Here is a 14,509-nt window from a genome sequence, read left to right as displayed (position 1 = left end):
TGGTTCCTCCCAGTACTTGAGTTGCTTGTGGGTGCGATTTAAAACAAGCAGGCACACATAGACCATCATTAGAAAGACACTCATGGCAGTACATACATCTCTTCTTTTGCACGCCTCTTAGGGCACAGACTTTACAGCTCCTACAGGAAAGGTTTTTTTTGGGTGTGGGAGGAATGTGGTCAGGAAAGTGATGATCTTTCAATATAGTCACATGCTCCACCACTCCAACTAAGGGAACACTTGCCTGCTCTACTACAACTGCATAACTGCTGAAACTTACAAACTGCACTGTAAGATTCCAACCTCTGATCTACTCTTACTACACCACCCCTGTGCTTATTGTAGTCTAAAATGCATACAGGTTTGTACACTTCAGCAACCTGACCCCAAACAGTCACAAGTGAAGTACTTTATCATGAATGGTTGTCAGCATGTGGTCATTTCCCCTGTCTGAAAATTTCATAGCTAGAAGTTCATCATTACGCAAGGTACTACACTGTCTTCTCTAAAGTGTTTTTACATCCAAGCTCAATAGGGTAATCTGTGTAGTTAGAGCAGATTATGCCACATGCAACATGTCTACTTTGAACAATTCCTGAACAATTCCTTGAACAAGTGGATACCAGTGTAGACGTTATGTACGTATAAATGGTGACTGTTGTTAAAATGTCCTCTTCCAAGTTCCCCCGAAATTTTCTCACTGATTCCAAAAGTGGACGGACAACCAGAGGGGTCAACAGAAATATCGCTGCCAGTGCGTAACCTGAGATTATAGATATATCCAGTACTACTCTCAGACAGCATATACATCTTAAATTCATAATCTGCCCTCTTGCTAGAAATTTACTGCCTAAAAACCAAACTGGCCCTTGAACAGGACCAAATACTCATCCACAGCTATTCCTTTCCCTGGAACATAGATCTCTTAAAAGGGATCTACAAGATGATCAAAGACACATATCATAAAGAGACGGTCACAATCAGGGTGATCCCATGGCAATGCTGATGCATTATCAATAAAATGGAACATCAGAAGTGGAAGCAAATTCTGATCATGACTCATAGTTGCAGGAAATATAGCAGTTGCGATCAAGGGACTGGTAGACTAATACGAAGACAGCAACAGCTTCTTTATCAATCCCATCAACAAAGTTAAACCCCAGAACCTCTTCAATTCATCCAGATTTGTAGGAGTCCACTGGCTAGCACTAGAGTGGGGCCTAAGTCTAACACTGTTGTCCCTCAAATACTGTTCAGAATACACATATGGCTGATCAACAATCTCATCCAAAAATACATCATCCATAAACAAGTGAAAGAAATGTATAGGCAAAATGTTTTCAGCATTGCCCCTACACCCTGCAACACCACTAAAGGCAGGCAACACAGGCTGCACCATGATTGTGGCAACCCAGAACTCAGCACTTCCAATGGGAAGCCTTCCAGCCCCAAGCTCCAGGTTCCTCTTGCTGCACTATCTGCATATCAGTGTCTGACTCTAAAAGAGGTAGTTCCCCCACACTGATAGTGCCTTCATCATCGGTTTCTCTTGGAGAGAAAATTTACAGATAGAATCTAGGACTTTGTCATCTGCCTCAGATGCACAGTCACACTCAGAACCACGATCAGAGGAAGATTCGAAAAACAAACCAACAACCTGCTGAGAAATCAACCTGCAGTTAGCCATAATCCTTGATAATAACAGTAAGACAACAAATAAGTCAGCAATAACCAATACTGTGTAAAATAAGTAATCAACAAACCGTGGCTTTGTCAAAAAGAAAGTAAACCTACTGGCATAAAATACTCTGGAAGGAAAACTTAATCAATACAAAGCACACAAAGAGCTATACATACTAAAGAAACTTTACCACTCACATGCCAGAGACAGCCAGACTGAGGATCACCTGAACCATCTCTTCACAAACACAGTAAAATCCCACTCAAAAGTAAAAACAAAAGAAAATTAGACAACACAATACACACCTTGCACAAATCCAAAGAGAATTTGACACACAATAGAGCAGAAGCTAAATATGCTGCAATAATTACATCATTAACAAAAACACATTCATGCAGGGCAGTGTTACTCATTTGAAGTAAACAGTACAAAAATGTCTTCTTACCCAATATATGTAATTACATAAACTGCAGGTCAACCAGTGCTGAAACCGCGAGCAGGAGTCACTACCAAGGAAATCAAAGCTTTGCACTAGAATAAAAAGGAGAAATAAAACATGAAGATCACAAATGCAAATGATGGCAAGAAATAAAACAGTATAAAGAACTAAGAAGTCTGCATTTGGGGGAAGATCAGCATCAAAAACGTCTGATCTGCCCACAGGGGAGGCACAAAGCAATGGCAAAAAATGTGCCCCCTAGAGGGGAGTGTCTCTTTTATAGTTCAAACACACTATCAGCCAAACACCAGTCCACACACACTGCAAGCCAATTGCTAGTACACACAGTCACCCAAATGCCACTACACATAGACCGTCAACCAAGCTGCAATTCACACACAGACACAAACAGATTCCCTGGTTTCTTTGGTTTTCCACCCACCTTGGCGGCAGATCAGACAAAAAAATGACTGATTTGCCCCATGGGGGGGGGGGGGCAGAAAACAGCCAAAATACTCTACCACATCTAAATAAAATGATCCCTGGTGTCTAGTGGTCTTTTGCTCCCAATGGGGGCAGTTGGCCTTAAAAATATGGCTGATCCACCCCCGGGGGGCAGAAAATGGGTAGAATACTTCCCCAATAATGGGGAGTGATCCTTGCCTAAGGGTCCGCTCCCCTACATCTAGAACAATTATCCCTGGTGTCTAGTGTTTTTTTCCACCCTGGAGGTAGATCAACCTAATAATATGCCCAACCTACCGCTGAGGGCAGAAAACAGCCAAAATTATGCCCCAATAATGTGGAGCAACCTTTGCCCAATTATCCTGAGTGTCTAGTGGTTTTCTGCCCCCCTTTGAGGAAGACTGGCCTAACAATAAGGGTGATCTGCCCCCAGCAAGGGCCAGAAAATGGCAAAATGAACCCCCAACAATGTTTAGCAACCTTTACCCAATGGTCCGCCCCTTGCAACTAAATAAATATCCCTGGAAGCTAGTGGATTCATCCTTGCTGTGCGATTTGAGGTCTTACAGGTGATCATGCAGCACAAATACACTGCAGAGAGACACTGAGGGAAAAGTTATTTATTTCCCCCCGGTGCCTATCTGCCCTCTTCGATCCCTGCCTGGAGGAAAAACTTACCTCCTCCTTAACCGCACCGGAAGCAAATGGCTTCCAGCACGTCCCCGGCATGTGTTGATGACGTTGGTGTGCAGCGTGCATGTTGATGTCCTTCGACCACCGGGAAGGGGCCTGGGGTGGCAGCAGCAGCATTTCTGCTGCCATCCCTGGTGGAAGCATGAGCCAGAGGGCCCAAGGGGAGCGCCTGTGCTTCTGCCGTGGGTGGCTGCATACGCCCACCATGGCTGAGGATGGCTAGAGGCTGTCCTCAACACGGAACGGGTTAAGCATGTTTCAAGGTGCTTACATAATGTCAGATCATGAGGCAGAGGCATAGGAAGACTATAATTTGCTGAGCGTCAAATAGTTTGCTTAAAGTAGTAGACACAAGCCTGAAGCACATTGGTAGTTTCTGCAAAAGCTACACATTTACCATTATGTTGTATTCTGGTGAAAAAAAGGGGCAGAGAAATAAGTTTAAAAAGATGTCCTAAACGAATGCAATTTGGCCAGTTGGGAAGCTGTGACTTAAGGCCATTTCTCCTGGTTCTATGCTTCCAACTGATCCAGTAGACCACTACTACTGGAGTAACCGTGATTCTGACAGCAAGGGCGAGGGGCTGCCACTCCAAGTTAGAAGTCACTGTGTTGTAGGACCTGCCCGGCTTTAAACTTGTAGGCCCAATTCACAAAGGTAACTTACACTTTTGGGTAAGTTTACTACTTATTAGTATCAACAAACTACACTTTTGTAGTAACTTACATTTTTGTAGTAAGTCCAGCACTCCATGAGGTCAACCACTAGTACTGCAATACCCTCCCGTAAAACATAATCTAGGTAGGGACTTACTACAAACGTATAAGATGCTATAAAAGTGTAAGTTACTACAAAGTGCAGTTCGTGCATATGGAAAAGTAGTAAACTTCCTCAAAAGTGTAATGTAAGCTACTATAAAGTGCAGATTGTGAATAGCAATTTGGAGTATGTTTTGTGGTACTATACTGTAGCACTACAAAACTTACTACAAAGTGCAGTTTGTGAATCAGGCCCAAGGTGATTTCTTCCAGCATATTTAGGTGAAGTGGTAAAGCTGAGATTAGAAGTTAAGTTTTCTAATACCAAGGCGAAAGCATACCCAAAGGAACAGGACTTTTGGCTGTAAATAGTAACTTGAGAGTATGTGTGGTGGAAAGTTGGCCACCATAAGCCCAGAAAATAGCATAGATACAATAGGGCAGCACTCTTCAGCCAATAACCTTCATGCTAATGTTCGTCTTCGCTAACGGCACAGTCATTCAACGTGTGGACAGTCAGGTAAAGAGAGCAACTAGTCTGCTTCCGACTCCTGAAATCTTGTTCCTTAGTATAAGCTGCCTCGATATAAATCCCACTAAAGACTCTGCCGGATAAGGTGTATCACTTACAGTTCATAACAACAGCAGGGGAAGCTTTCAAAGGCTTTGCTTCTTTGCTGTCATACAACGGCACTGAGCTCACCAATACATGTGCAATACAATGTGCTTTTGAGTAAGCTCACACTTTTGAGTAAGTTTACTGCTTTTAGGTATTCACAAACTGCACTTGTCCAGTGACTTATACTTTTGCCGTAACTTACACTTTTGTACTAAGTCGAGCACTACACATGGACAATCACTGGTACTGCAACACCATCCTATAGAATATAATAGAGTTAGGGACTTAACATAAACCCCATTGGAAATAATTTTAAATCAAATTACATTATTTAAAATAGTTAAAAATATAAATAAATATAAAGTGATGTAAAAAGTGTTCATGTGTTATTTCTTATTTATTTAATTCAGAAACATGTACTATTTTTATATATTTTTAACGGAAATGGAAGGGGCAAGCAACAATAAGGAGAGCAAAAGAGGGCATGAGTGAGGAAGAACCAACGTGGAGGGTGGGAGGGGACAGGAAGGGACAAGCAATAACACGGAAGACAGGAGAGGGCTTGAGGTGGAAAGCAGACACTGGGGGAAGAGGAGGCAGGAGGGAGCATGAGTGAGCAAGCAACAACAAAGGGGCAAGCAACAACATGGGGAGAGGGCAGTAGGGGGCAATAGGGGGAAGCAGGAGACGAAACAGCCTGGTAGAGGACAAGCAACAACATGGAGGGGGGAAGAGGACAGGAGAGAGTAACAACAATGAGAGTGATGGGGGCAAGCAACAACACGGCAGAGGGGAATGGACAAGCAACATCCCGGAGGGCAGGAGAGGGCAATTATCGTCAGGGATTGCAGGAGGTGGCAAACAACAAAAGGAAGAGTGGGAGGGAACAAGCAACAACAAAAACAGATGAAGAAAGGTGGGAGGGGGAAAACAACAACCCAGACAACGGGTGAGGCAAGTAACAACACCGATGGCTGGTGGTGGTAAGCAACACCACAGAGGGCGATAAAACCACACAGGTTGGAGAGGGCCAAGCGGGGTACAAGCACATGAGGGAGACAACCTGCAAATACGTGCACTCCAATGGACTGCTTCAGCAAAAAAAGTAGCTCTGAAAGTATGAGAAATTGAAGGAAACAATTTGTTAGGCTGTGTTTGGGTGGGGCAAACACAAGAGGACACAATTAAGCTGGCACGTACCAAACAAAGAGAAACAAGCTTTGGCAGTTTTGTCAGACCAGCCCCTGGGTCAGGGAGTGGGGGCTGAAGCACTGCTGCATTTGTTACCGACCCCCACTGCTTCAAAACGAGCTAACTCCCTTCCAGCATCCCGGGAAAATGTTCGCTGCCCGCTATGGCCAGTCCGGTCCTGTTCTTTTTACAATACAATGCAATATACCGCAAAATGAAAACACAGCTCGAAAAAAAGACAAGAATTAAGTAACAACTCCTGCTATTCCCCGCAAAGCTAAGCATGTATTGAACCAATATTTACCCAACACTGCTTGATAATATCTAATCTTCCTCTAAATTGATGGTGACAGCCTTCAGACCATGGAACGGTTCAAGTGAATTGTTACAGGAGGCCAGTGCTTAATTTGTAAATAAAAAAGTGCCGGTGCTCAAAGCCCTCCTCTTCAACACGCTACTGCTGCAATGAAATGTGGGAGCGCAGAGTACTGAGGCACCATAATCCTGAAGCCATCTCGGGACTCTTTAATCTATTTAAAGCCACTTCCTGCCCCTTCACTTCACTCTAGCAGTTTTCTGCTTTCTTCCATTGTTACGGGTTTTCGTTTTTCTCTTCCTCCCTCTTTCCATATCTGCCTTTTGCTCGCAGAAAATGCTGTCGGCAGAAAAATAAGCACCGGCTCTCAAAAGTGTTGGTGCTCAGCACCGGAAACAACAAGCACAAATTAAGCACTGCAGAAGGCCTATCCATAGCTCCCCTAGATACAGAAGAAGAGAAGAAGAGCAGGCAGGGGCTGCTGCGTGAAATTGAGTTTTGTGTTTTTAGCTTTAAAACCTTAACTGCAGTGCAGATTCCCAATATACAGGCACATGAGCAACTATGTAGAGACCAGAAACTTCTCAAATACAGCTCCTTTAATTTTAGTGGGCTATTAAAATGCCAAGTTGTTTCAAGTCTCATTAATTGTCAATCAGTAATAATGATTAAGGAGCTGCTTTTTGACATTTTACATTTCGTGGATCTAGTCTAGAGTCAGCTTTACCGAAATAAAATATTACATATGTATACGTACCTAGAGGTCAACCCTCTTTATTCAATGGTCACACCAACTGTAATTCACATTTTCCTTTTGTCCACCACAGCATGTGGCTATGGGTAGGTTGAGTACAGCCGCTGGCTCTCTTGTACTTCATTCATGGCATTATGCCTGGTTATCCATGTATATCCATCTAAAAAAGAAGTGTACATTAATGTGGGGTCTGGTGGGCTAATACTTTACTTTTTTCTTTCTATTCTCTAGCCTTATTTTCTTTCTTTTTTTACGTCCTCCATGTTTCTTTTAAACTATGGCCCTTATTTATACTTTTTTAACACCGCATTTGCGGCACTGTTTGACGCAAAAACGGCGCAAACTTACAAAATACAATTGTATTTTCGAAGTTTGCGCCGCTGTTGCTTCAAAAAGTGGCGCAAATGCTGCGCTAAAAAAGTAGAAATATGGGCCAATGTCTTCTAGTTACAGTAATTCAATGTCAGTGGTACCCCAAAAAGATTCAGCATTCAAGTGTATACAAAAGAATTTCCATACCTATTCTATATGTACCTGAATGGTCGAACTACCCATACTTCTTTCTTAAATTGATATTCAATGTTTATTTTTTTTAATTTAGAAGTTTATTGTGGGCATATGAATGCCATATTTAGGATGAGGCATGCTCTGTTTTTCCTTTTTTACAACCTCTGCTTGCAAATAAAAATGAACAATAACCATTGCAGAACTTTGCAGAGGCCAGGCCTACTTGTTGTGAAAATGCTTGTTTTGTTTCTCTTCCAGCACTCCATGGGAGCACATTTGTTTCCAAGGTCTCTTCTGCACTTGTTCCTCTCTCCTCTACATGCTCTTTTTACTCCCCTCCCCTACTCCTGATGCTTCCCACAAGGCTCCAAGTATAAAATGATTTGTTTTATGTATTTGCCTGTTTACTTATTTATTGATTGATTGATTTGAGCGATTGATTGTCAAAAAGGAGCAAAAGATGCAAAGTTTGTGGCAGTCCTTAATGTGCAAAATCCACATGCACACTCACTTACACCCATCCATTTATAAGTGCACATACATACACCTAACATTCACCAGCACATACCCACACACACATCCATTCCCAGCATGCATGTGCATATACATACATACAAACATGCATCTAGCATTCAACAAACACTGACCTGGCTGCAGCAGTGGCATCAGTTGGCAGGAGGGAGAAACAGAAAGGCCTTGGTGGTTCCTGGAGACTTCAGTGAAGAAAGGGACTGATGGAAGATCCCACCATGCCTCGCTTTGACTAACCTTGTCAAGGGTCAGGCAATAAGAGGAGGACTTTCCCAAACTCGTCACAGTGGGATGAGATGAGGATTGTTGACCGCACCCTACTTTGTGACGAGGTACCACTGATAGACAGTCAGAGACTCATTTTGAAAATCAGGCTCCCACGATAGTTTGCTGGGTTGATGAGGTCACTTCCTCCATGCTCTAAACTCTTTAGTCCTGGAAAACTTGGCTCAGGCAACCAGGCGCCTGTGCCTTATTTAAAATGCCTGGCTGCCTGACCCAAACATGATCAGTGTCTGTCATGCTTACCATTCTTCAGCCTCACATACGCTTATTCTGCTTGACAAAAAGGAGCCTGGGCTGCTTCTACTGGACCACATGCTTCCTTTTTTGCAGTGGCACACACTTTGTTTTACACTTTTGTCTTACCTTCAATTTACTATTTTAAACAGGTATCTGCTACGTTAAAGCCGTAAATTAGTGGGAGCCGCCATGCATCACAAAGCACTCATATGCATGTGTCACAACACACGCGTGGATATATGCCATGATGCATGCATAGGCATTGGTGATCAAACTGGAATGTTTTTTTTTTATACAAAAGCCATTCAAAATGTTTTCCTATATATGCAAATGGAAATAAAAAGACAATGACAACGCCAATACACCTCAGCCTTTTTAATGATTTGTATTGGCATTACTAATGTTTATTTAAATTTGATCTTGGGCGTTTCTTAGCAATGCCAATGACAGTGGTTACTCTAACCCAACTTAATGGTGCTGAGCGTACCAAACTCAGAATGACAGTTGCCTGTCAGGCCTTGTGGTGACTGGAACTTGTGACCATCAGTTAACTGTGTACTTCAGCACTGAATGTTCAGATCAATAAACCATCTCACTGGTGGAAGTGGCGGTGGGTAATAATAATTATATGAATAATAGTAATAATAGGAACAACTAGAAGAATACAAATTATTAATATTATTATTTCTTTTTTTGAGTTCATTTCTATTTGTCTTTGTGAACTTCCCAAAAATTGAAAACATTTTATGGTAACAGCAAGAGCAATCATCCCCAGAGAAAGAAGACAGATATACTCGCCCTGCTTGTGCACAGGATTCCACTAAGATGAGAACTTCTTCTGATGTTTGTGGAGCAGAGTAATTGTGGCTGCGCCCCTGCATATTACAGAAGCAATATAAAAATAGAACTAACATCATATATCCTTTGTGCCTTAACATTATTAATTTAAATTGAAGCAACTAATTGTGTTATTGAAGGTTCATTCACTGTAGAAACTCAAGTTTCATATACACATTTGTGTTCTAATGTTTAAGCCTTAGCATGAAAATTATAGTTCTCATTCACATTTGCACTTGTGTTTTGAAAATTTTGCATTTATTGAAAAGCACATTACATATGTAATCATTAATTAGTTTATTCATGTTTTGCATTTATTCTAATATGATGCATTGCCCTGTAATGATGCATTAAAAAGTGCCTACTGACAATCATTTATTAAGTTAGTATGAGTAGACCTTCGTTTTAAAAATGAGATGTGTTTTTCCAAGCTTGGCATGTTTTTCTTTTCCAGGAGCGCATTTGTGATTTCTTAACTAGAGAAAGGAGCATTGTGTATAGAGATGAGAGGTTTGAGAAAAGAAAGTTTGGCACGGACTGGATGATTTAATGAGCAAAAGCAGCCTCTGTTTCATTGCCTAGCTGAAGTGAATAGACTCAGGGTTAACCTGGTCTTTGGAGCTCTATTGGATGGGAGAATTATTCGATGTTGCAAGTGTGCTCCGTGAGAATGAGAAATACTTGGGCTTCTGGTGACATGCTCAAAGATACAGATACACCAGGACCTTTTCACTTTAAGCTAGTGTTTACATGGGTAGAGTTATGATATATTCTTTTAGACTTGGAGAGGTACAGTACTCTCAGTCCCCCATACCCTTACAGTGCATAGCTTCATGTTAACGCTGGATTCTTTATTTCTGAAGTCTCCTACTGGAGTCTTAGCATTGCTGACATCTACCTTGCTCTATTCCTGAACTCTTGAGACCTTATCTTAATTAGCTTAGAACCTAACTAGATCAATTTAATTCTGTTTTTGGTGAGGAGGAGCATTCCAAATCTCTTTGAGGAATGGCAATTCATATTTCCTAATCTCTGTATTGCTCAGATGGTAATTTCTGTATTTTCTAGGCTATTAACATTGAACCTGTTTAGACGTTCCAGCTTGCTGGTTATGATTTTATATCGTTATCTTTTGATTCTGATATAAACATATATTGGAGTGATTACTTGTGTGTAATAATTATACTAGACTTCACTATTTATACTTGGTCCTCTTTGTGTGGCCAAATTGGCTTCATGACTGAAAATTGTAAACTTATTATGAACTCCTTAGCCTCCCAATACACTCAACATCCAGGTGGCGATACCAACCACTTCAATGTATGCCCTTTCATTTGTATGTATGTATGTATGAATGCAAGTACGTCTGTATGTATGATGTACGTAGTAATGCCCCACAAACTGCAGGAAGGTTCAATCTGCTCTGGGGTGAAGGTGAAGGGGTCACTCTCAAATCTTGCCCTGTCACAGGAGTGTAGGTAGAGTGAATGTCTGCAGACGTTGTGCCCCCTCAAGAGCTTGATCGTGGACGTATGCACTTTTAGGGCCTTGGTGTTCAACATGAGAAGGCATACCTTCTGGTCTTCTCTTTCTTGCTTTTTTTGGTCCTTCACCTGATGACAGCAAGGGGGTATTTATAAACATTTTGCACTGGGTTAATGTCACAAATGTAATGCTAACCAACACAAAATGTTTTTCTACTAATTTACTTTCCAGTCACAAACTCGTTTTGTCATTGGAGTTCAAAGGACGCAGGAATTCACCTTGGCTATCCTTATCATTTTTGTCAAGGAATAGCCTTGCCAAATTAATGAACCCGTGGAAAGCAAACTTTCCTAGGGATGGCAAACTCAAAATGCTCTCTCCCATCAATGGGTAACGAGTTACTCATTCAAAATACTACCACAGTTTGGGATCATGTTTCGCATGAGTAAATCCGTTTCTGAGTGCAAGTTCACAGTCAATTTAAAAAGTGAAATTTGTGCAAATAATTCAGGCCATTATTGTGTACAACTCACAAGCACATGGGTGCATAGTGTGAACTCAAGTAAATATAGGCTCTGTAACTGGGCCATAACTGTGTGCCATTTTTATACAAACTGAGCAAATATTGTGAACCTTATTGTATGTACTTCCAAGATGGCCGCAGCATTGAGTCTACATGTAACATGACGATTATCTTGGAACTGTAGAAAATGCCATTCCATGATGGCCGATTGCCACTGTTGTCTTTACTAATGCTGACACAATTTAACAAGCCTGTAGTAGGAAACAACAAGCATTGACAAAGTAAAATTGATATGCCAATGCTTGTTTTCTCTGTTGCCAAACTTTTTTGAGGAATAAACACTGCTTTGTTCCATTCTCAATTATGCAACCAGCAAACAACATTTTGCTCCATCGTTTGAATCAGGTAAACGCATGAGTACATATTGTTTCCTTGCAGAACGTTTTGCAAACCACCCTGGGTGGGGTTGGGTTCGATTCTAGGTATCGTTGTTTTGTTTCCTGCAAGGCTGCTGTTCTTTAATGAAAAGTTATATTAATGCAATATACTTTTGTTTCAGGGCACTTTCCAGCCATACCCACATCTCGAAGTGTTCCCGTTATAATCTCTGAAGAGAAATCAAAGACTTCAGGTAGTGTAACCTTAAATATTATTATTTATGATTTTATTTTTGCAGTTTTATATAGCGCGGACATAGCCCGAAGGCATCAGAGTGCTTTACAACACACAGAACACAGGGTTACAGCTGATTGCATTAATAGTAGTTGAACTCAGAAAATGATCGTAGATCTGAACGAACTTTAGTTTTGTTTCAAACAATCTTAGGGTTAGTGGAGCAATGTGCGCCCTTTGGCCCAAAAGTATCACAACAAGTATCATCCCTTTCCCTTTGAAACTACCATCCAGGGTGCAGAATGTTATTAAACTGAGATTGATAACAAGAACTGATATCAGGTCGCAAACAAAGCTAAGGACTTACTCTCATTTAGCATGCTATTTAACAAGTGATAAAGACACAACCAAAATGATGGACTACTCATTGCGTGACGTGTGTTGTTTATTGGTTCGACATAAGTGTCACATATTTAAATTTACTAAGAGTGGTCTGGGGAATTCAGAGCATCCAGATGTGCACCACTAGAAGAAAGACATTAATGTTATTCTCTAAATAGCAATAGGTACTTCTGGATTTCTTTTATAAGGGGAACATTTGTATTATTACTTCTTCAATCCATTTAAATTACAATAAATGACAGTAAATATATGACTATTCCAGTATTTAATAGTTGATTAACTGAGGATCCAGACCACTTTGCTTACATTTCGTACAATTTTATTAAATCATTAATTGGTGATATCTCCAATGCACGTCAGGCAGAGGCCTTCTTCGGGGTGAAATAATACAACTGCATCTTTAAATTGATAAATTTGTGTCCACATGATCCTTCTTTGTTATATTGATATACCTACATATCTTAAACATGAAATGTTATATTTATGGCAGCTTTGAGTACCTTGTGCTTTTTCGAAGATGATGTTTACATTGGCAACAGACTATCTACCCTTTTCTTTATTCTGTGTACTTGTGGAAATCCAAGGAACCCTTTAAGCACAGCTAAGCATTTAAGTTTTGTAATCAAGAAGGACGATGTTTTTCTTTTGAACCATCCTGTACTACAGTTCTCTCATGATTTACAGTACGTGCTGTTTGAGGAGAACAAATAGAAAATACAGTATTATATAATTATTTTTACATACAGTATTATATACTTATTTTTACTAAGACTGTTGTTATTTTACAAGTCAAGGATCCTCCAAAAATAGCAGGATTGTAACAATATTGTAAAATACACATTTGGGGAAAATAATCACAAGGAGCACATGTACCAGTCAGAAGAGCATAATGAAGATTTTCTCTTTTGCATCAAGTGATGTTTCAATCATTCTTGTGCATCCCTCTCCAATTCCAGTATTACGAAGTGGACACAAGTGCCCTGTGCTTCATCATGTGAAGATACTGCTCCTAAATCAGCTCGGTGGTGTATGAAATGGGTATTAGATGAGGAATTACTAAAATTACTCTTGTGGCACTGCAACTTTTACGATCATTTTCACCAACATTTGGAGTAATCAACTGCCACAAAATGTAATTTTTACACATCATGGGAACCTATTACACGTATGGCACACTTTCTCTGTGCCACGGCGCACCTCAAAACAGGTGTGCGGGGCACAAATAGAGAAAGTGCACCCTATTAACTTGAATGTGTGGCCCTCAGGGCAGTAGGGAACTCGCGCTGCCTTTGGGGCAGCACATTCAACTGAAAAATGAAGCAGCTTTCAAAGCAACAGTTCTGTGTTTCATTGTGCAGGCGGCAACCTGTCCGCACTTTTAAGGGGGATTAGAGATCTTCTTACCGGTGGATGCAGTGAGTGACTGTGTACCAGCCTGCAAGGGGATGTCTGGGAGGGTCTATAGGAGCCCCTTTCTCCCTTCAGAAGGCTGCCATCAGTGGGAACACTGACTGTGTGCCACCTTTTAGATGGCTCACTGTCAGTGTGCCCCCTGACAGCTTCTTTGGCTCTGCCCCGGTGTCTTTAATATGCTGCAGGCGCAAAGGGACTCCCACATCTGCATGGGACCACATCCCCACATAAACAAGGGGACACCCTCTGGTGATAGAGCTGGCTCTATATGTGTGCCAGCACTATCTGTATTACAGAAATAACTGCAAAAGGATCTGTGGCCCTTTCTGTAATACCAAAGTGCCCCGGGTGCAGGGGCGGCTCTGCCGCTATGTTCTAGAAGCATCGCCCCGTTGGGCGAGCCAGCAGCATAAAAAAAGCACAGTTGTTTTACTTTTCTGCTGCTGGCTGTGCCAGCAGTGCAGGGTTGAGGGGGACTGGGCCTCGGGAGGAGGGAGGTGGGCGGTGGAGAAGGAGAGAGTGCACCTAAGTGCGCATGTGTGTTTGACCGGCCATCTGTGTTTAACAGCTGGGCTGGAGAAACTGCACAGACAACAGGGCTGTGTCTGAGCGGCAGTCCGAGCCACTAAGACCAACCCTGGTGCTGCTTTCATGCTAAGTTTAGCATGAAAGCAGCACCAGCTTTGCTGGGGAGCCTGTGCTGGTATCCCAGTGAATGCTGGGACACCACATCGAGGGAACAGAAGAGAGACGGAGGGAG

At 41.7% G+C, this 14,509-nt stretch overlaps 1 protein-coding gene across 1 annotated transcript in view; it reads left to right on the top strand.

The window, feature by feature from the left end:
- HNF4A (hepatocyte nuclear factor 4 alpha) overlaps window positions 1-14,509 on the top strand; it is a 558,778-nt gene that overhangs the window by 187,891 nt on the left and 356,378 nt on the right. Inside the window, exon 2 of the mRNA XM_069243562.1 lies at window positions 11,882-11,953. Within this exon, the coding sequence (XP_069099663.1) occupies window positions 11,882-11,953 (72 nt within the window). The remainder of the gene's footprint in view (window positions 1-11,881; window positions 11,954-14,509) is intronic.

Source organism: Pleurodeles waltl, chromosome 7 (genome assembly GCF_031143425.1).
Source record: "Pleurodeles waltl isolate 20211129_DDA chromosome 7, aPleWal1.hap1.20221129, whole genome shotgun sequence".
NCBI lineage: Eukaryota > Metazoa > Chordata > Amphibia > Caudata > Salamandridae > Pleurodeles > Pleurodeles waltl.
The sequence above is the reverse complement of the archived record's forward strand: the minus strand, read 5'-3'. Positions and strand labels throughout refer to the sequence as shown.